Raw genomic sequence first — 21,898 nt, forward strand, 5'->3', positions numbered from 1 at the left:
GTCTATGCTTAGTGTGGCCCACACAGACACACAATGCCAAGACTAAGTGAATTTCTCTCCTTTTTATCTGCTTTCAGGTGTGTTTTTATATTGCCCACAACTGTTACTTGCCCCAGGTGAGTTTAAAGGAGCATCACGTGCTTGAAACAATCTTATTTTTCCACAATTTTGAAAGGGTGCCAATAATTCTATCCAGACCATTTTTGGAGTTTGGTGTGACATTATGTAAAATTTGCTTTTTTTCCTCCCTCTTTTGGTTTAGTTCCAATACACACAAAGGAAATAAACATGTGTATAGCAAAATGTGTTATTGCAATCCTTTTCTGTGAGAAATACTTAATTTTCTAGAAAAATTTCAGGGGTGCCAACATTTACAGCCATGACTGTATCTGCAATGGCAACTGTGCACACAAATAGGAGGTTAAAGACACAAAACAAAAAGTAAGAAGAGTGACTTTAAACAGAACTGTGTCCCTTTAAAGGGGTTCTCCAGAACTAATATATATGTATATATTCTCTTCAAAATCCTGCCTAGGCTGCTGGCATTAAAAAAATGAAAATCTCTAATTACCTCCAGCCGTTTCACCGATGCCTCCATTATTGTATCCCGGCCTCCACTGATCCAGTTCCTGGTGCTGAGGTTGATGTGTTAAACTTTAGCTTTTCTAATCGCTGGCCTTAGTAATGCCCCGCCTTTGCCAGTGATTGGCTGAGCTGCAGTGTCATATATTAAGCTGCTGCACCAGGAAGAGGATTGGGGGTGGGGCTCAATACATCCCACTGCTACTCAGCCAATCACTTTCCAAGGTGGGACATCCCTGCGTTGAGTGATTAGCTGAGCTGCAGTCTAACACGTCAATCTCAAGTTCCAGGAAGGAGATCACAGTCAAAAATGGGGCAGAGATACTGCAAGCACTGGGGGAGTGGCTGAAAGTAAGTAGAGTTTTTTTTTTTTTTTTAACTACAGGTAGCCTGGGTATGATTTTGAAAAAATAAAATGAAATAAGAAGTTTGCGTGAACATATTAAAGACCCTGTGTAAAAGCTTTAAGAAAGACTCTTCTAATCTCAGAGGAAGGATGTTCCTTGGTATCAAATATATACTTATAGGATACGGTGACACGTAACAAATCTGCAATGCGCCAGGGACCTGACCCATATTGTGCCTACAGCTGTTGCTGAACCCACCCGGCTCTCCCTCTTTTCTGCTTGCCACTCCCCTGGCCTGCCGCCACACTGAGGGCCTGCAAATTGCCAAGTCCACTCAGACATCCTGGAGTAGCTGTGATGTCTGCGTACACTGAGGATACACGTGCGCAGTGTACTCAGATATCGTGGCTACACCACGATTAGAGATGAGCAGATTTTTGAAAAACTTGATTCGGGCGATTTGCTGAATTAAAAAAAATATATTATTTATTTGTGGGGAATCACTATTAAAAACAGCTATTTCTGGCCTACAGACAGCCTCAATAGGGGTTTAGAAAACTTTGTGTTGCTGTAACACGCATAGGGTGTATGCTGGGTTAGTGTAATAACACTGTTATTCAGTATGACATGCAGATCAGAGATGTCACAATTAGAATCACTGTCGCAGAGCAGCACAATGAAAGAGCCTGGAGGTCGCATCAGTATGAGGAGAACATATGGTGGGTGAATGACACAGCATGGAGGTGGCATCAGCATGAGGAGAACATATGGTGGCAGAATTAAGACAGTCTGGAGCTGACATCAGCATGAGGAGAACATATGATAGCAGAATGAGACAGCCTGGAGGTGGAATCAGCACAAGGAGAACATATGGTGGCAGAATGAGACAGCCTTGAGGTGGCAGCAGCACAAGGAGACCATATGGTGGCAAAATTAGACAGCCTGGAGGTGGCATCAGCAAAAGGAGAACATATGGTGGCAGAATGAGACAGCCTGGAAGTGCATCAGCACGAGGAGAACAAATGGTGGCAGAATGAGACAGCCTGGAGGTGGCATAAGCAAGAGGAGAACATATGGTGTCAGAATGAGACAGCCTGAAGGTGGCAGCAGCATCTGGAGTCATGAAAGTGACCCGGTGACAGAGTGGTGCGGTGGGTGGCAATACCAGTACACGGTGATGAAGATGGGTGAAAAAAGGAGAACTTGGCATCAGATGTGTGGCATTAGGCGGGTGGCAGGATCAGAATAGTAGCTGAGGCAGGTAGGCAGAAGAAAACGGTCTCTATTGTAAAAGTGTTAGTGTGCACAAGTAAGTATTGAGGATATGCATTACGTAAAACTTAACTTTTAATGATATACTTACGATGAAATATATGGACCCAATTTTTTTTTTTTTAAATCAAACAAAAGGAAAGGTGTGCAAAAAACACCATGTGCCACCTACACCACCAAGTATTGATCTGATGCAAAGACCTCTAAAAGGGGGAAGGGAACAACATATGGTCCATTGTAACTGTTGGGGGTAAAAACTTCCCTTGTAAGGCCCTACTCTCGCATTATTAATTCCCTTCTTGACAAGTGTTACTCGCCTTACACAGGAACCTCTCCTTATTTCCACCTACAAACACTGCCATTTCCCAGGCTTTTTAGGTGGAAATAGGGATTGATTCCTATGTGGGGCCACACTTTTTAAGAGGAGTAACACTTTTCTCGAAAAGGTGGAAGAGAACAATGTATTGTCCATTGTAGCAGGTGGGGGTAAAAACTTCCCCTGTAATGCCCTACTCTCGCCATATTAATTCCCTTTTTGGCAAGTGTTACTCACCTTAAAAAGGGCGGCCCCACACAGGAAATTATCTCTATTTCCACCTATAAACCCTGGGAAATGGCAGTATTTGTAGGGGTAAATAGGGAGAGGTTATTCTACTCTGATGCATAAGGCATTGGTTGTTGGAAATCCTGGCTGATCCAAAAATGGGGCAGAGATACTGCAAGCACTGGGGGAGTGGCTAAAAGTAAGTAGAGTTTTTTTTTTTTTAACTACAGGTAGCCTGGGTATGATTTTGAAAAAATAAAATAAAATAAGAAGTTTGCGTGAACATATTAAAGACCCTGTGTAAAAGCTTTAAGAAAGACTCTTCTAATCTCAGAGGAAGGATGTTCCTTGGTATCAAATATATACTTATAGGATACGGTGACACGTAACAAATCTGCAATGCGCCGGGGACCTGACCCATATTGTGCCTACAGCTGTTGCTGAACCCACCCGGCTGTTACGCCTAGCGCTCCGGGTCCCCGCTCCTCCCCGGAGCGCTCACGGCGTCTTTCTCACTGCAGCTCCCCGGTCGGTCCCGCTGACCGGGAGCGCTGCACTGTCTTGGCCGTTGGGGATGCGATTCGCACAGCGGGACGCGCCCGCTCGCGAGTCGCATCCCAGGTCACTTACCCGTTCCCGTCCCCTGCTGTCATGTGCTGGCGCGCGCGGCTCCGCTCTCTAGGGCGCGCGCGCGCCAGCTCCCTGAGACTTAAAGGGCCAGTGCACCAATGATTGGTGCCTGGCCCAATTAGTTTAATTGGCTTCCACCTGGTCCCTGACTATATCTGACCTCCTCCCATGCACTCCCTTGCCGGATCTTGTTGCCCTTGTGCCTAGTGAAAGCGTATTGTGTGTCTAAAGCCTGTGTACCAGAACTTCTGCTATCCACCCTGACTACGAACCTTGCCGCCTGCCCCCGACCTTCTGCTACGTCCGACCTTGCTTCTGTCTACTCCCTTGTACCTCGTTTATCATCAGCAGCCAGAGAGGTGACCCGTTGCTAGTGGATACGACCTGGTCACTACCGCCGCAGCAAGACCATCCCGCTTTGCGGCGGGCTCTGGTGAAAACCAGTAGTGACTTAGAACCGGTCCACTAGCGCGGTCCTCGCCAATCCCTCTCTGGCACAGAGGATCCACTACCTGCCAGCCGGCATCGTGACAGTAGATCCGGCCATGGATCCCGCTGACGTCCCTCTGCCTTATATCTCTGATATCACCACGGTGGTCGCCCAGCAATCCCGACAGATCGCCCATCTAACCCACCAGCTGTCGGAAGTATTCACCATTGTGCAGCAACTTCAGCAGCAATCATCTCCTCCGCAAGCTCCTGCACCCCTTCCGCAGCGAGTGGCCACTCCTAGCCTCCGCCTGTCCTTGCCGGACAAATTTAATGGGGACTCTAAGTTTTGCCGTGGCTTCCTTTCGCAATGTTCCCTGCACATGGAGATGATGTCGGACCAGTTTCCTACTGAAAGGTCTAAGGTGGCTTTCGTAGTCAGCCTTCTGTCTGGAAAAGCTCTGTCATGGGCCACACCGCTCTGGGACCGCAATGACCCCGTCACTGCCTCTGTACACTCCTTCTTCTCGGAAATTCGAAGTGTCTTTGAGGAACCTGCCCGAGCCTCTTCTGCTGAGACTGCCCTGCTGAACCTGGTCCAGGGTAATTCTTCCGTTGGCGAGTACGCCATACAATTCCGTACTCTTGCTTCTGAACTTTCCTGGAATAATGAGGCCCTCTGCGCGACCTTTAAAAAAGGCCTATCCAGCAACATTAAAGATGTTCTGGCCGCACGAGAAACTCCTGCTAACCTGCATGAACTCATTCATCTAGCCACGCGCATTGACATGCGTTTTTCTGAGAGACATCAAGAGCTCCGCCAGGAAAAAGACTTAGATCTCTGGACACCTCTCCCACAGTCTCCACTGCAATCTGCGCCTAGGCCTCCCGCCGAGGAAGCCATGCAAGTGGATCGGTCTCGCCTGACCCGGGAGGAGAGGAATCGCCGTAAGGAAGAGAATCTTTGTCTGTACTGTGCCAGTACCGAACATTTTTTGGTGGATTGCCCTATCCGTCCTCCACGTCTGGGAAACGCACGCTCGCACCCAGCTCTCGTGGGTGTGGCGTCTCTTGATGCTAAGTCGGCTTCTCCACGTCTCACGGTGCCTGTACGGATTTCTACTTCAGCCAGCTCTTCCCTCTCAGCCGTGGCCTGCCTGGACTCTGGTGCTTCTGGGAATTTTATTCGGGAGTCCTTGGTGAATAAATTCCGCATTCCGGTGACCCGTCTTGTCAAGCCACTCCACATTTCCGCGGTCAACGGAGCCAGGTTGGATTGCACCGTGCGTTACCGCACGGAGCCCCTCCTAATGTGCATCGGACCTCATCACGAGAGAATTGAATTTTTGGTCCTTCCCAATTGCACTTCCGAAATTCTCCTTGGACTACCCTGGCTTCTACACCATTCCCCAACTCTGGACTGGTCCACTGGGGAGATCAAGAGTTGGGGTCCCTCTTGTTCCAAGGACTGCCTTAAACCGGTTCCCAATACTTCCTGCCGTGACCCTGTGGTTCCTCCTGTATCCGGTCCCCCTAAGGTCGTTAGGGACTCTGCCTGCCACAGAAAATGCCTCTCCCCCCCTCCCAGTCCCTTCAGGCAAGCCTCTGTGTCCCCTCATGGCTCCCGTCCTTGTGTCTCCCTGCCCCGTGCCAAGCTTCACCCTCTGCCCTCCCTCCCCATTCCTACTCCTGCTGTACTGCCTGCCATTGAGGAAACCATCCATTCCGTCCCGGTGTCCTCATCCCAGGGGAGGCAGTCACCGGACAAAAAAAAGGGGAGACCTAAGGGGGGGGGGTACTGTTACGCCTAGCGCTCCGGGTCCCCGCTCCTCCCCGGAGCGCTCACGGCGTCTTTCTCACTGCAGCTCCCCGGTCGGTCCCGCTGACCGCGAGCGCTGCACTGTCTTGGCCGTTGGGGATGCGATTCGCACAGCGGGACGCGCCCGCTCGCGAGTCGCATCCCAGGTCACTTACCCGTTCCCGTCCCCTGCTGTCATGTGCTGGCGCGCGCGGCTCCGCTCTCTAGGGCGCGCGCGCGCCAGCTCCCTGAGACTTAAAGGGCCAGTGCACCAATGATTGGTGCCTGGCCCAATTAGTTTAATTGGCTTCCACCTGGTCCCTGACTATATCTGACCTCCTCCCATGCACTCCCTTGCCGGATCTTGTTGCCCTTGTGCCTAGTGAAAGCGTATTGTGTGTCTAAAGCCTGTGTACCAGAACTTCTGCTATCCACCCTGACTACGAACCTTGCCGCCTGCCCCCGACCTTCTGCTACGTCCGACCTTGCTTCTGTCTACTCCCTTGTACCTCGTTTATCATCAGCAGCCAGAGAGGTGACCCGTTGCTAGTGGATACGACCTGGTCACTACCGCCGCAGCAAGACCATCCCGCTTTGCGGCGGGCTCTGGTGAAAACCAGTAGTGACTTAGAACCGGTCCACTAGCGCGGTCCTCGCCAATCCCTCTCTGGCACAGAGGATCCACTACCTGCCAGCCAGCATCGTGACACCGGCTCTCCCTCTTTTCTGCTTGCCACTCCCCTGGCCTGCCGCCACACTGAGGGCCTGCAAATTGCCAAGTCCACTCAGACATCCTGGAGTAGCTGTGATGTCTGCGTACACTGAGGATACACGTGCGCAGTGTACTCAGATATTGTGGCTACACCACGATTAGAGATGAGCAGATTTTTGAAAAACTTGATTCGGGCGATTTGCTGAATTAAAAAAAATATATTATTTATTTGTGGGGAATCACTATTAAAAACAGCTATTTCTGGCCTACAGACAGCCTCAATAGGGGTTTAGAAAACTTTGCGTTGCTGTAACACGCATAGGGTGTATGCTGGGTTAGTGTAATAACACTGTTATTCAGTATGACATGCAGATCAGAGATGTCACAATTAGAATCACTGTCGCAGAGCAGCACAATGAAAGAGCCTGGAGGTCGCATCAGTATGAGGAGAACATATGGTGGGTGAATGACACAGCATGGAGGTGGCATCAGCATGAGGAGAACATATGGTGGCAGAATTAAGACAGTCTGGAGCTGCCATCAGCATGAGGAGAACATATGATAGCAGAATGAGACAGCCTGGAGGTGGAATCAGCACAAGGAGAACATATGGTGGCAGAATGAGACAGCCTTGAGGTGGCAGCAGCACAAGGAGACCATATGGTGGCAAAATTAGACAGCCTGGAGGTGGCATCAGCAAAAGGAGAACATATGGTGGCAGAATGAGACAGCCTGGAAGTGCATCAGGACGAGGAGAACAAATGGTGGCAGAATGAGACAGCCTGGAGGTGGCATAAGCAAGAGGAGAACATATGGTGTCAGAATGAGACAGCCTGAAGGTGGCAGCAGCATCTGGAGTCATGAAAGTGACCCAGTGACAGAGTGGTGCGGTGGGTGGCAATACCAGTACACGGTGATGAAGATGGGTGAAAAAAGGAGAACTTGGCATCAGATGTGTGGCATTAGGCGGGTGGCAGGATCAGAATAGTAGCTGAGGCAGGTAGGCAGAAGAAAATGGTCTCTATTGTAAAAGTGTTAGTGTGCACAAGTAAGTATTGAGGATATGCATTACGTAAAACTTAACTTTTAATGATATACTTACGATGAAATATATGGACCCAATTTTTTTTTTTTTAAATCAAACAAAAGGAAAGGTGTGCAAAAAACACCATGTGCCACCTACACCACCAAGTATTGATCTGATGCAAAGACCTCTAAAAGGGGGAAGGGAACAACATATGGTCCATTGTAACTGTTGGGGGTAAAAACTTCCCTTGTAAGGCCCTACTCTCGCATTATTAATTCCCTTCTTGACAAGTGTTACTCGCCTTACACAGGAACCTCTCCTTATTTCCACCTACAAACACTGCCATTTCCCAGGCTTTTTAGGTGGAAATAGGGATTGGTTCCTATGTGGGGCCACACTTTTTAAGAGGAGTAACACTTTTCTCGAAAAGGTGGAAGAGAACAATGTATTGTCCATTGTAGCAGGTGGGGGTAAAAACTTCCCCTGTAATGCCCTACTCTCGCCATATTAATTCCCTTTTTGGCAAGTGTTACTCACCTTAAAAAGGGCGGCCCCACACAGGAAATTATCTCTATTTCCACCTATAAACCCTGGGAAATGGCAGTATTTGTAGGGGTAAATAGGGAGAGGTTATTCTACTCTGATGCATAAGGCATTGGTTGTTGGAAATCCTGGCTGATCCATGCCTGATTCATCTTCACAAAGGTTGAGACTCTCCACATTTTTCGTTGACAGACGAGTACTCCTTGGGGTTACTATGGCCCCCACCGCACTAAACACCCGCTCTGACGGCACACTACTAGCCGGGCAGGACAGCTTTTTTTAAAAACTCTGCCAGTTGCGGCCACAAATCAAGTTTGGCTGCCCAGAAGTCCAGCGGATCTTCAAAGGGTGTAGGCAGGGTTATGTCAAGGTATACCACCACCTGCTGGTTCAGGTCCTACTCCAGGTCTATCTGTTGCTGATGAGTTGCCTCACTATGTGAGTAAAGAAAGCTACCCATCAGGATGCTGCTGAGGGAGCTGGTACTGCTCCTGCCACCCCACCTCTCCCCAGAAGCCATGGCAGTGGAAGGTGAGCGTAGAGGGCCCCCCGAGTGAGACCTGCGAGAGGATGGACGATGGCGCAGATAGGCATCGGCCAACTGACTATGTAGGATGTCTCTGTAGTAGGTCAGTAGTTTGTCCTCCCTCTCAGTGGGTGTAAAAAAGGCCCCATTTTGTGCCGGTAGCAAGAGTCCTCCACTGTGCCCCTTCCCCTCCTCCTCCTCCAGTTCAGCCCACACAGAGCTAATGTGGCCGTGAGATATAGGCATCATGTCTCCAGTGCCCTTACCAGCCATCGTTTCCAACACGTGTTGTAGTAGCTGAAGCAGTGAAATGATGTTGTTCATCCCCTAATCCTGGCGACTGACTAATAAAGTAGCTTCCTCAAAGGGCCTGAGCAAACAGCAGGTGTCACGTATCAGCTGCCACTGGTCAATATTGAAGTTTCACAGGGGAGTCCCCCTATCTGCTTGGATCATCAAGAAATTTGTGATGGCTTTTCTCTATTCGTATAGTCGGTCCAACATATGGAGGGTGGAATTCCAAAGTGTGGAAACGTCGCAAATCAGTCTATGTTGGGGGATACCGTTCTGATGCTGCAGCTTAAGGAGGGTGTGCTTTGTGGTGTACGAGTGCCTGAAGTGCATGCAAAGTTTCCTTCCCATTGTTAGGATGTCTTGCAGGTGGAGGAACACTTCAGGAACCGATTCACAACCAGACTGAACACGTGTGCCATGCAGGGCGCATGGCTCAGGCTTCCTTGTTGCAGCACAGACAAGATGTTTTTCCCGTTGTTGGTCACCATGGTTCCCATTTCCAGTTTTTGTGGAGTAAACCATGATTTCATTTCTTGATGAATGACTTTTAGCAGTTCCTCATCTTTGTGACTCCGTTTGCCAAGACAAACCATGTGAAGAACAGCGGGACACCGCCATGCCCTGCACGTTATGCTGGAGGGGCACTGAAACTTGTCTGTGCAGTGGAGGCTGAGGACACGGAAGAGGATGAGGAGGAAGAGTCGCACACTGTCATAGGACCAATTGCCTGAAAGCATGGAGACGGAAGCGACGTGACCTGTCCAAGTTGCTATTGTGGCTGTGCAGGAATCACATTCACCCAGTGGGCCATTAAGGACATGTATTGTCCCTGACTGCAAGGCGGGGACTGCAACACCTGCAACTTGGACAGGAGCAAATTCAGCTTCTACGCCGTTGGATGAGTGGGCGCATACTGTTGTCTCTTGGACATGGCTTCATCAAAGGATTGTTGGCGGAATGACTAACTTAAAGTAGGGAGGAGCATCTGGAGATACAGAAGAAGGCTATGACACACAGCTCATTTAGGCTGAGGTGGTGGAGGGATTTCTGGCTGAAACAAGGAGCGGCGTGCCACTGGGCGATGCATCAGGCTGGACCACCACATCGGAGCTATGGTTCTACCAGGCCGCTGTCACGATTCGGCTGGCTGGAGGTGGATCCTCTGTGCCAGAGAGGGATTGGCGTGGACCGTGTTGGTGGACCGGTTCTAAGTTGCTACTGGTATTCACCAGAGCCCGCCGCAAAGCGGGATGGTCTTGCAGCGGCGGTAGCAACCAGGTCGTATCCACCAGCAACGGCTCAACCTCTCTGACTGCTGAAGATAGGCGCGGTACAAGGGAGTAGACAAGAGCAAGGTCGGACGTAGCAGAAGGTCAGGGCAGGCAGCAAGGATCGTAGTCAGGGGCAACGGCAGGAGGTCTGGAACACAGGCTAGGAACACACAAGGGAACGCTTTCACTGGCACAATGGCAACAAGATCCGGCGAGGGAGTGCAGGGGAAGTGAGGTATAAGTAGGGAGTGCACAGGTGAGAATACTGATTAGGCCTGCTGCGCCAATCAGTGGCGCAGCGGCCCTTTAAATGGCAGAGACCCGGCGCGCGCGCGCCCTAAGGAGCGGGGCCGCACGCGCCGGGACAACACAGACGGGGAACGGGTCAGGTACGGGAGCCGAGATGCGCATCGCGAGCGGGCGCGTCCCGCATCGCGAATCGCATCCCGGCTGGGAGTAATATCGCAGCGCACCCGGTCAGCAGGTCTGACCGGGGCGCTGCGAATGAGAGAACGCTGCGAGCGCTCCGGGGAGGAGCGGGGACCCGGAGCGCTCGGCGTAACAGCCGCTTTATGGTGACGCTGCATATGTCGATGCAGGGCCGTGGTGCCAACATTGGGACCCTGGCCACGCTTCACATTCTGCAGTCCACACTGATTGACTTCTACTTACCTCACGGGCAACCTGCAACTCTCTTCTCCTGATGATGATGAAGCCCCTACTGCACACGGCTCCCAATTGCGATCAGCTTCGTCATCATCGAGTTGTGTCTGTTGTGTCACTACTTGTCTGCCAAGCGGAAGAAGCAACGGATGTCTCCTCCACTTGGCTGAGCAGTAGCTGCTGACTGTCCTTTATTCGATCGTCCTCACTAAATAGTGGCGCTTAACCCACAGCATAAGATACTTCTGTGGTGGAGGGAACAGCATAGGACAGAGGCAATGGGAGGACAAGGACTGCTCCCGGCCCTGGCAACTGTGGGTTGTTTCTGAGGAACCCACCGACTATTGACTGGGGGTGTCAGATGTCACTTGTGATGAAGTGGATGACCGTGTTAACCAATCGATGACGGAAGATAGGTTGCTGGTCGAAACAGGACCGGTAGCTGATATTGGGAGCTCAGGCCTCTCGCTGCGACTCCTGCTGCCACTCTCCCCTAGTCTGCTGCGACCTCTGCCTGATGAATTTAAGCATCTACCACTCCTCTGTACATTTCTTGGCACTGCCTGACATACTTAGTGCGTGTATGAGGGGATGACAATACGCTCCACTATGCCTAAAACATTATTTGTCTACAACACCAGCAGTATTTGTCTACAACACCCGCAGGTGTGTACTTTAGGCAGGCCTTTCACATTAACTAGGCCCTTAAGAATTCAACAGGAATAAATTGGTACACTACTTAAATGTACATATGTGGTATGCACTTATGAGGGGAGTAGAATGCGCTCCACTATGATTAAAATGGCATTTGTCTACAACACTAGCAGGTGTGTACTTATGTCTGGCCTTTCACACTAACTAGGCCCATGAGACTTTAACAGGAACAAAATGGTATACCAATTAGATGTACGCACAGGTTACACTTAATAGAAGACAATACACTTTTTGTGCTCTGCTCACACTAACTGGCTGGCTACTATTAGCTTTTCAGTTGTTATACATACCAGTGCTGCAGCACACAGTCGCTGTGTACTACACCCACAATTGCAGTTTCTCTCTCAATCTCTCTCCCTTCCCTATCTGTGTTTCTATTCTGGATTTGGGCTTGAGGTGAATTGCTGCTGTAAAAAAAGCTTTTCTGTGCAACACACACTGCTCTCTGTCCCTTTCTCTCTGCAATAGAATGCTGATATGAGTGGCCACAAGATGGCTGCCAATTTTATAGGGCTGTCACATCACAAGGGTGGCTGACTGCCTATAGGCTGCATGCTGCATGTGATTCATGGTCATCTAGCCCACCCTTGTTCATGCATTCCCAGGATTCCTTGCCCCATGTTGTCACATGTGGATCCGCCTTTTTAGATGCCCTGGAGCCTGGACTGCACTAAATGGAGTTTAAAGAAGCAATTTGCATGATCGAATTGCGGCAATATTTGCATTCGGTGCAAACCAAATTTTTCCTGAAATTTGTAACAAATTTGGATTTGTCAGATTCAATTCGCTCATCCCTAACCACAATGTCTGAGTGCCCTCAGCGACTCACAGGCCCCCAGTGTGGATGCTCAGATCGGCGGATTGCTGCTGCGAGCAGGCCGGGGGAGGGATGAGTAGGCCGGGGGCAGGGCAAAGGGGCACACTATGGGTGGGGTCACCAGCAGATCCGCAGCATAAAATACGCTGCAGATCCGTTACATGTGACCCTACCCATAGGGGGAAATTTATCAATGGATTTACACAGGTTTCTTGTGTAAATTTGTTGGAAAAAAATAGGTCGGCTTTTTACTTTGCAGTGGTTGGTGATTTACGATGTGCGACATCTCTAAAAAAAAAAATTATAATAATTTAAAAAAAAGATTTGTCGCACAGCCTTCAAAATCACAAAAAACCTACACCAGAGCAGGCCTGACTTACAAAATTGCCTTCGCACAAAAGTCTTGCGGGTGGAAAAAGTCGCACTAAAGTCAAAGTGAAGGAGGCCATACAAAGTGGTGTTCTGAAGGGAAATTTCAAAACCTACAATGACTTTGATAAATCTTCCCCATAGAATGCAGATACAATATGGATAGAAAATTTAAGTGGAGACAGTTTAGCATTTACCTGAAAAGAAGATAACTGTATATAAATGAACGTGGTTTTATCTCAATCTTCCTAGGATGGCCCAGCTGGACTGCAATAAGTAAATTAAATTGTTTGATCTAAAGCATGAATATTTTGGCAGAGTATAAAAAAGCTGCAGTATATTGTGTGAAAAGTCAAAAGCCTGTCTTTCACAGTGCTTAAACAACTAATGACAATCAGTTCCTATAAATGTGCAAACCATATGCTGGCCTTATTATTTTCAAAACAAAGATGATACACAGGAATATATCCTTTGATCAACATCAAAGACTCTTTTGTCTGCTTAGAAGAATGAAAAAGGAAGGATCTGTAAAAGAAATTTCCTAAGAAAGCAGGCAAAGGACATAATCACATCAAGCCCCATTATATTTTTCTTTAAAGGGTATTTAAATCAATTACTTCAGCTAAGCTTAAAGTCCTCCCTGATGAAATCCATACACAGAAAAAATGTATACATTAACAGTATGGAACAGGTATTTCCTTCTTCTCCATTCTCTGTAGTAATGCCATAGCAATGTTTAATATTTAGTACTCATAGCTAGGTAACTGCCATTTGACATCCACCTACAGCTATTCTACATTTATTACCTACATCTCCAGTATTATGCATACCATAGTAATGCAGCATTGAGATGAAAATATAAAAAGTAAATGCGAGAATGTGCAGAAGTACAAAAACAAAAAAATAAATAATAATAATAAAAAAAATAAAAAGACTATATGTTAATGAATGTGCGGATTTGTCCATCCTTATGGTTTTTCTATTTTACTCTTTTGCATTTACACCTAAAACAGGCTTCTGTTTACACAACAACCATTGAATTGCCATGTAGACATATATATTATAAAGTACAACCCATGACTGTGATCCTGCTGACAACTCTTTAGATTGCAGTACCAGGCTTATTAGATTTTAAACATATTTAGGATTAAAAGTTTAGTTTTAGGCTTTTTTTTCACATAAGCCTCAGAGCCTTTGACCAAACCGGAGTTACAGCGAAACGTCAGGGAGGCTGGATCACGATTTTAATACAGTGCTAACTTGATGAGAAGCAGCGTTTCTCCATAGTGAATTCATTACTGATTTATTCTGAGTACCCAGAAAAAATTGGGAGAACAGCAGCCATTATGTAACTTTATGAACATCATGAGGAACAAGAAAAGAGTCAAATAACATCATCCACCACTGATAATTTTAGTGACTGTGTCCATTTGGGTATTAAACCCTGTTTTAAGATGAAAGAAAAAAGTATTGATTTTAGGGAGGTCTTAAGTTTTGGATTTACCTGAAAGGGGACATTCCTCAGAAGGGTTCGTTATTGCATAATATACTCAGAGACCTACCAGGAATTTATTGTTATTGCACAAACAATCACTTTCCCATAGACTTATATGGAGCACATTAATGATAATATTACAGATGCAGTTTTTCATTAATTTTGTAGATGCATTTTTATGAATGAAATACATCTAAAAAACACTGTGTGAACCTAACCAAATGGGAGTTTCTGCTTACTCCTGTGAAGAGCTTGTGTGGAACAGTCCTTGCAGTTTCATAAAACAGGAGGTTCTGATGATGATCCCAATGATATTACTAAAACAACATGTAATTTTTAGGGGTGCCCATGAGATTACATGACAAAACTAAAGAAAACAATTTCAGTACTTTTCAAATAGAAAGGAATACTAAATAAAATAATACTTGCTAAAATATATATAATGGCTGACTAGCTGCAAAATGAATATAAATAATAATAAACAAATACTGCATTGCTTCTTTAGGGTCTATTCACACATACAGTATCCTGTAGTGCAGTATCGTTAAAATTAGTGTACAAAGATTGTTAAATGCATCAGAATACACAAGTTTGTGTGTGTCGGGAGGGGGGGGACATAACGTGAGAAGCGGTGCACCTAGGACATAACGTAAGAAGCAGTGAGCCTAGGACATAACGTAAGGAGCGGCGAGCCTAGGACATAACGTGAGAAGCGGTGAGCCTAGGACATAACGTGAGAAGCGGTGAGCCTAGGAAATAACGTGAGAAGCGGTGAGCCTAGGACACAACGTGAGAAGCGGTGAGCCTAGGACATAACATAAGAAGCAGTGAGCCTAGACCATAACGTGAGAAGCGGTGAGCCTAGAACATAACGTGAGAAGCAGTGAGCCTAGAACATAACGTGAGAAGCGGTGAGCCTAGAATGTATGTAGTGGGTTCTATTTTTCTTCTCATTCTAAAATGTAACTTTAAGAACATCTACATCTACTATGTGTTTAGTTCTGTTCGAACAATTTAATTGTCATAAAATGAAGTTTCATGAACTATGATATCATTTCCTGAGTTAATTATGAACCTTACATATGGTTCCTTCACAAGTTGGAATATCAGTTCAATAATATTAGCACACAGATGGTCGGAGAAATGGTGACTAGACCATAAATAACTGGAATGTACCGCTTTTCCTCTGGGTCCTAATCCTTTGGCTATTATCATGCATATCAAATATGTGACCTTTCATAAAAGTCACCATCTTGCTACACGGTGCTTTGTGCAGCAGTCAGAAAGAAAAATGATCTCTTAGCTTGAAATATTTTATCTGATTACTTATGAAATGTAGATACATATATTCAGCCATTAGTATTGTTAGAAACGATTTAAAGTAATGCAATGTTTAGAGCCTAAAAAGTGGGGAGGGGGGATGTTTATTAGGTCATTTAGAAAGCTGAAGCAGAACTAAAGGTAACAAGAAAACACCAGTTGTATGGCGAAGTAGGCTAGGACGAACTGTGGCGCTTTGTTAGTGACTCTCACCTCTAATAATGACAGAAATAAAAGATGTACTCCCTAGTGGGGTACTATAGATAACAAGCAGCCACTGTTAGTCAGCAGAAAGGATGTGTATATGCATCGCACATTTCTAATAAAACAACTAGCACTTGTCTTTTTGTTTACGATTTGGAGTCCAGACACACTTCATCTGATACTGAATGATGGCAGACGGTATAGAATGCTTTTTCATCTCATGCATGATTGAAGGGATATTTTTGTTCTTTAAAATTACATTGAAAATAGACAAAGAGCTGGGGCCACAGTAGAGGTCTAGTGTTAAATATGCAGGAATGTTTAAACTAAATATTTACTGTATGTAGTAAAACAATTACAGTTTAAAATGTGTTATTTATTATAACAAAGCAGAACATATTATTGGTAATGAAAATTAATTCTCATCATTATCATCATCATAAACATGTGTACAATAAGCCCAGTAGGTTTTCATTATTGTAGTAGTTGTGAACCTCTGTATTTGGCATATAGCTTGTCCCATTCTCAAGCACCACAATCACAGATTTTGGTTGGATTCAAAAGTTTAATGTTTCTGAGGTATCTTGACTGTCTCCCAATGACAAGATTTCAGTAAATCTGATATCAACAGGCCCTATCCTTTGTTCTTTTAATTGTTTCTGTAAGTGCTCCTCTCTTCTATATGAAAACATGCATGCTTGCTGAACCAAGGATGCATTGAGAATCCTCTAGTCTCCCATGTAATTTGTCAGCATTATGCCTATTTCTTTCTATGTACTTATATGCTTAAAAGGGTTCTCCGGTGGAAAACATTTTTTTTTTTATGAACTGGTGCCAGAAAGTTAAACAGATTTGTAAATGACTTCTATTAAAAAATCTTCACCCTTCCAGTACTTTTTAGCAGCTATATGCTACAGAGGAAATTCTTTTCTTTTTGAATTTCTTTATTGTCTTATCCACAGTGCTCTCTGCTGACACCTGATGCCTGTATCACTAAATGTCCAGAGCAGGAGAAAATCCCCATTGCAAACCTATGCTGCTCACGAGATGAGCATGCTTCATACCTAGTCCCCTACGGGGACTAAAAGAAAAAAAGTAAAAAGTGTTAAAACAAAGAGTTAATAAAAATAAATTAACTTCCTAATAAAAGTTTAAATCAACCCCTTTTCCCATTTCCCAAAATAATGTCATAAAAAATAAACAGAATCATATGTGGTACTGCCGCATGTGTAAATGTCCGAAATATATGTTTTCTTAAACCTGTGGTCGATGGTGTACATGTAAAAAGTACCAAAATCCAAAGTAGCGCATTTTTGGTCACTTCATATACCATAAAAAATTTATAAAAAGTGATCAAAAAGTCCCATTAAAAAACAAATGGTACAAAAAAAAAAAAAACAGACCATGGCAAAAAAATTAGCTCTCATATAGCCCCGTATATGGAAAAATAAAAAAGTTATAGGGTCAGAAGTTGAAAATTTTAAGCATACAAATTTTGGTGGATGTAGTTCAAATTTTTTTAAAAGTATTAAAATAAAATTAAACCTTCATAAATTGGGTATCCTTGTAAAGATAAGGTGTAATTTTTACTGAAAAGTGCACTGTGTACAAACAAAAGCCCCAAAAGCTACAAAACAGTTTTTTTTTTTCCCAATTTCACTTGATTATTTTTTCTTTGTTTCACCGTAGATTGTTTTATGAAATGATTGATGTTATTACAAAGTACAATTGTTGGCACAAACAACGAGCCCTTATTGGTGTATGTAGGTGCAAAACTGAAAGCATTATGATTTTTAGAAGAGGAGGTGGAAAAAAAGAAAGGGAAAAACTAAAATTGGCCTGGTCCTTAATCTGTTCAGGATGCAGGGCATATGGGTATGCCCTTGTGCCCTGGCACTTAATGACGCAGGGCACTACCGGTGTTTGAAGCGTGCTCATGGCTGAGCGTGCTTCAAACCCGGTGGGTCCTGAATGCTATCAGCAGCTGGGATCTAGGATTAATGCCGGGTATTTCCAATTGGACCCATGGGCCCTTTAGATGCAACAATAAAAGTTGATGGCGGCGTCTAAAATGAAAGTAAAACGATCCCGGCAGTTCAGCGGAGATGATTGGGTCTATCGCAATGAAATCACGATGTCCCGTTCAACTGAGAAGATGGCGGGAGGGCCATTGCCTGCCTCCTCGCCGTCCGATCAGGAATTCCTTACTGTCACCAGGCTCCGCAGGCCGGAGCAGCAGAGCACCGATAACACTGCTCAATGCTGAGCCAAAGCTCAGCATTAAACAGTGTATGCATTCAAAAGATTACATGTTATAGCCTCCTATGGGGGGCTAAAAAAGAAAAAAAAAAACATTATTTTTTTTTTTTTAAAGAGCAAAAAAATTTGTCAATAAGCCCCTCCCCTAATAGAAGGCAAACAAATTGTCCTCATTCAGCCCCGTATGTGGAAAAACTAAAAATTTAAAGCATACTAATTTTGGTGCATGCAGTTATAATTTTTTATGTAGTAAAATAAAATAAAACCTACATAAATTGGGTATCCTTATAACTACATGGACCTATAGAATGAAGATAAGGTATCATTTTTACCAAAACTGAAGCCTCAAAAGTTACAAAATAAGTTACAAATACGTTTTTTTTTTGTTTCACCTCAGATTATGTTATAAAATAAGTGATGTAATTACAAAGTATGATTGGTGATGCAAAAAAAATAAAAAAGCCCTTATATGGGCCAGTAGGTGCAAAATTGAAAGTGTTGGTTTTTAGAAGGGGGAGGAGGAAAAAGCGAAAGTGAAAAACTGAAAATTGGCAGGGTCTTTAAGGCTAAAATGGGCTGAGTTTTTAGGAGGTTAAGGCCAAAATTGGCTTGGTCCTTAAGGGGTTAAATGAACAAATGAGAATGTCAAATACAGATTACCATGCTTACCCTTTGCATCCATTTTGGGGTGCCTCAACACAATATTATACAATGACATATTGCTGTGAAAGACTTATAAATCACCAATTCCCCATAAGGAAACTTATTTTTGAGCACACAGTATTTCACATCCTAAAGCCATAGGAGATCAAGCTGACAAATTCAATTAATAAACGGAGGCAAGGTTATGTCAAACAAATGTCAGCGATAAACAGGGGAGCTGACTAATGACCATTATAATGATCTGACAGCAACAAGAAGGGGACATTCAGTTTTTATACTACTTAGCTGAGTTAGATGCATAGTTACATAGTTCAAGAGTCCATCAAGTTACAACTTATAACCCTACTGTGTTGACCCAGAGAAAGGCAAAAAATCCATGAGGAAAATGCCAATTGCTCCATATTAAGGGAAAAGTTAATTTCCAGTGCCAAAATGGCATCAGAATAAATCCCCGGATCAGCATTCTATCCCCATAAAAATAGTATCTAAGAGATATTTTAAAAACACTTACAGGATTTAGAAGCACTGTTAAGAAGAGTTCTCCTCCTTTGATGCTCTTATCCAGTTCACTTGGTCCACCAGGATATTCTTTATAGAAAATTGTATGTGTGAATAAACCACAAGTTTGTCGAGGCAGAACCTAGTTAATAAAGTCAGACAATTATTTTACAGGAAAAATTTGTCCTCTTCATTTGTACATGAGTAACTAAATAAGCCATGGTCTTGAATGGCAGCTAACCTGTATTATGTCTTTGATGTATAAATGCCTGAGCCTGCTCATTTATAATGTCCTTTAAAGAATACCAAAGAAGGCGGGACTGCTCATCTCCATCTGCTTCATCTTTAAGGCTAATGAGATCTTTATTTCTTATGTAGAGTATGAATGCACTGCATCCCATCATAAATCCTAACTTCTTGTTACCTGTCATCACCAGGGGAGACCACTATATTCAGATTTAAACAAAACTCTCTCTTAAAGAATTAATCTTTAGGGTAGGGTCACACACAACATATATGCACTATATTTCACACTGTGCAAAATCAGTTGCACAGCGAGAAATACTAAATGCGAAGGCAAGAATCCAACGGCATTCAGAACAAGGATGCAAAATTCCCATTTATTTATTCACATAAAGGTAGGCAGAATAGACATACATGGAGGGAGCAGACAGGCGAAACGATCGTTCCAACCTGTCTGCTCTCTCCCTGTATGTCTGTTCTGCCTACTTTGATGTGAGTAAATAAATGTGAATTTTTCATCCTTGTTGTGAGTGCCGTTGGATTCTTCCTTCACGTTTACTGTTCAGACTATACTATTGCTGACGACTGAGCACCGAACTCTATTGCACACTTATGCGTATGAGCACCTTAGGGGATGTTCACACTACAGAATCTCCCTCCAGAGTTATTTGGGGTCAGAGATTTTGATTGGAGCCTGCTAAAATTCTTCGGCACCAAGACAGTTTGGACCTCTGCCACCATTAATGGCAATGCAGTCCATGTGTAATTCTACCTTGAGAAGAAACATGTTTATTCTTTCGGCTTGTGAATTTCCGAGACATAAATTGTTGTCTCTAAAATTCTGCAGTGTGACTGGGTAGAATTACTCATGGAGTTCTTGAAGTGTGAGCATACCCTCAAAGGGAAATCTGTTCACTCATCTGGATACTAGGAGCTGCAGACATAGGCTGATATACAGTGGGGCAAAAAAGTATTTAGTCAGCCACCAATTGTGCAAGTTCTCCCACTTAAAAAGATGAGAGAGGCCTGTAATTTTCATCATAGGTATAAATCAACTATGAGAGACATAATGAGAAAAAAAATCCATAAAATCACATTGTCTGATTTTTAAAGAATTTATTTGCAAATTATGGTGGAAAAAAAGTATTTGGTCACCTACAAACAAGCAAAATTTCTGGCTCTCAAAGACCTGTAACTTCTTCTTTAAAGCGTACTCGCCAGATCCAACAAAAAACATATTTTTAAATATATCACTCAGTACCTAATCCTGACCATGTACATCTAATGTTTATGTGTCTAGCACCTTTATTTATTTTTTATTACACTTTTAATTTAGCTCACTAGTCTGAATTCCTCTCAAAGGGAGGGGGGCGTGGCCTCACTGTGTAGGTCTCCACCCCCTCCCTCAGTATGCTGTCTGCACACATCTCCCCTAGCATTAGCAAAACTGCAACTCCCAGCTTGTCCTCACTGACAGTAGCGGGACACAAGCTGACAGTGGGAGGATTTTTCCTCCAGCTGTGAGCCCTGCACTCACAGCTGTCAATCAAGGAAGTGTGTCCATGACATAGGTGATGATGCATGGACACAGCAGGACAGGCAGGGGGGCAGTTCTTTGACTGGCTTTTTCAGTATGAAACGCTGAAAATTTTCTAATGAAAGCAAATGCAAAACCTATTGGTTTTGCATGCTTTGCAACAAATCAAAAGTTTTTGTAACTGACAGTGCCCATTTAAGAGTCTCCTCTGTCCTCCACTTGTTACCTGTATTAATGACACCTGTTTGAACTTGTTATCAGTATAAAAGACACCTGTCCACAACCTCAAACAGTCACACTCCAAACTCCACTATGGACAAGACCAAGGAGCTGTCGAAGGACACCAGAAATATAATTGTAGACCTGCACCAGGCTGGGAAGACTGAATCTGCCATAGGAAAGCAGCTTGGTTTGAAGAAATCAACAGTGGGAGCAATTATTAGACAATGGAAGACATTCAAGACCACTGATAATCTCCCTCAATCTCACCCCGTGCTGTCAAAAGGATCACAAGAACGCTGAGCAAAATCCCAGAACCACACGGGGGGACCTAGTGAATGACCTGCAGAGAGCTGGGACCAAAGTAACAAAGGCTACAATCAATAATACACTACGCCGCCAGGGACTCAAATCATGCCGTACCAGACGTGTACCCCTGCTTAAGCCAGTACATGTCCGGGCCTGTCTGAAGTTTGCTAGAGAAAATTTGGTTGATCCAGTATTGGGAGAATGTCATTTAGTCAGATTAAACCAAAGTAGAACTGTTTGGTAAAAGATAAACTTGTGCTTGAAGGAGAAAGAATGCTGAGTTGCATCCAAAGAATACCATACCTACTGTGAAGCATGGGGGTGGAAACATCAAGTTTTGGGGCTGTTTTTCTGCAAAGGGACCAGGACAACTGATCCATGTAAAGGAAAAAATGAATAGGGCAATCTATCGTGAGATTTTGAGTGAAAACCTCCTTCCATCAGCAAGGGCATTGAAGATGAAACGTGGCTGGGTCTTTCAGCATGACAATGATCCCAAACACATCACCAGGGCAATGAAGGAGTGGCTTTGTAAGAAGTATTTCAAGGTCCTGAAGTGGCCTAGCCAGTCTCCAGATCTCAACCCCATAGAAAACCTTTGGAGAGAGTTGAA

The 21,898-nt window shown here is 44.6% G+C and overlaps 1 protein-coding gene across 3 annotated transcripts in view; it reads right to left on the bottom strand.

Annotated features, from left to right (window-relative positions):
* LOC130361904 (bifunctional heparan sulfate N-deacetylase/N-sulfotransferase 4-like) overlaps positions 1-21,898 on the bottom strand; it is a 428,712-nt gene that overhangs the window by 193,954 nt on the left and 212,860 nt on the right. For all 3 annotated transcript variants that reach the window (XR_008891199.1, XM_056565565.1, XM_056565577.1), the window contains exon 6: positions 18,991-19,119. Coding sequence is in view for 2 of the 3 variants with exons in the window: in XM_056565565.1 (XP_056421540.1) it covers positions 18,991-19,119 (129 nt within the window). In the remaining variant the exon portion in view is untranslated. The remainder of the gene's footprint in view (positions 1-18,990; positions 19,120-21,898) is intronic.

This window comes from Hyla sarda, chromosome 1 (assembly GCF_029499605.1).
Source record: "Hyla sarda isolate aHylSar1 chromosome 1, aHylSar1.hap1, whole genome shotgun sequence".
Lineage (NCBI taxonomy): Eukaryota > Metazoa > Chordata > Amphibia > Anura > Hylidae > Hyla > Hyla sarda.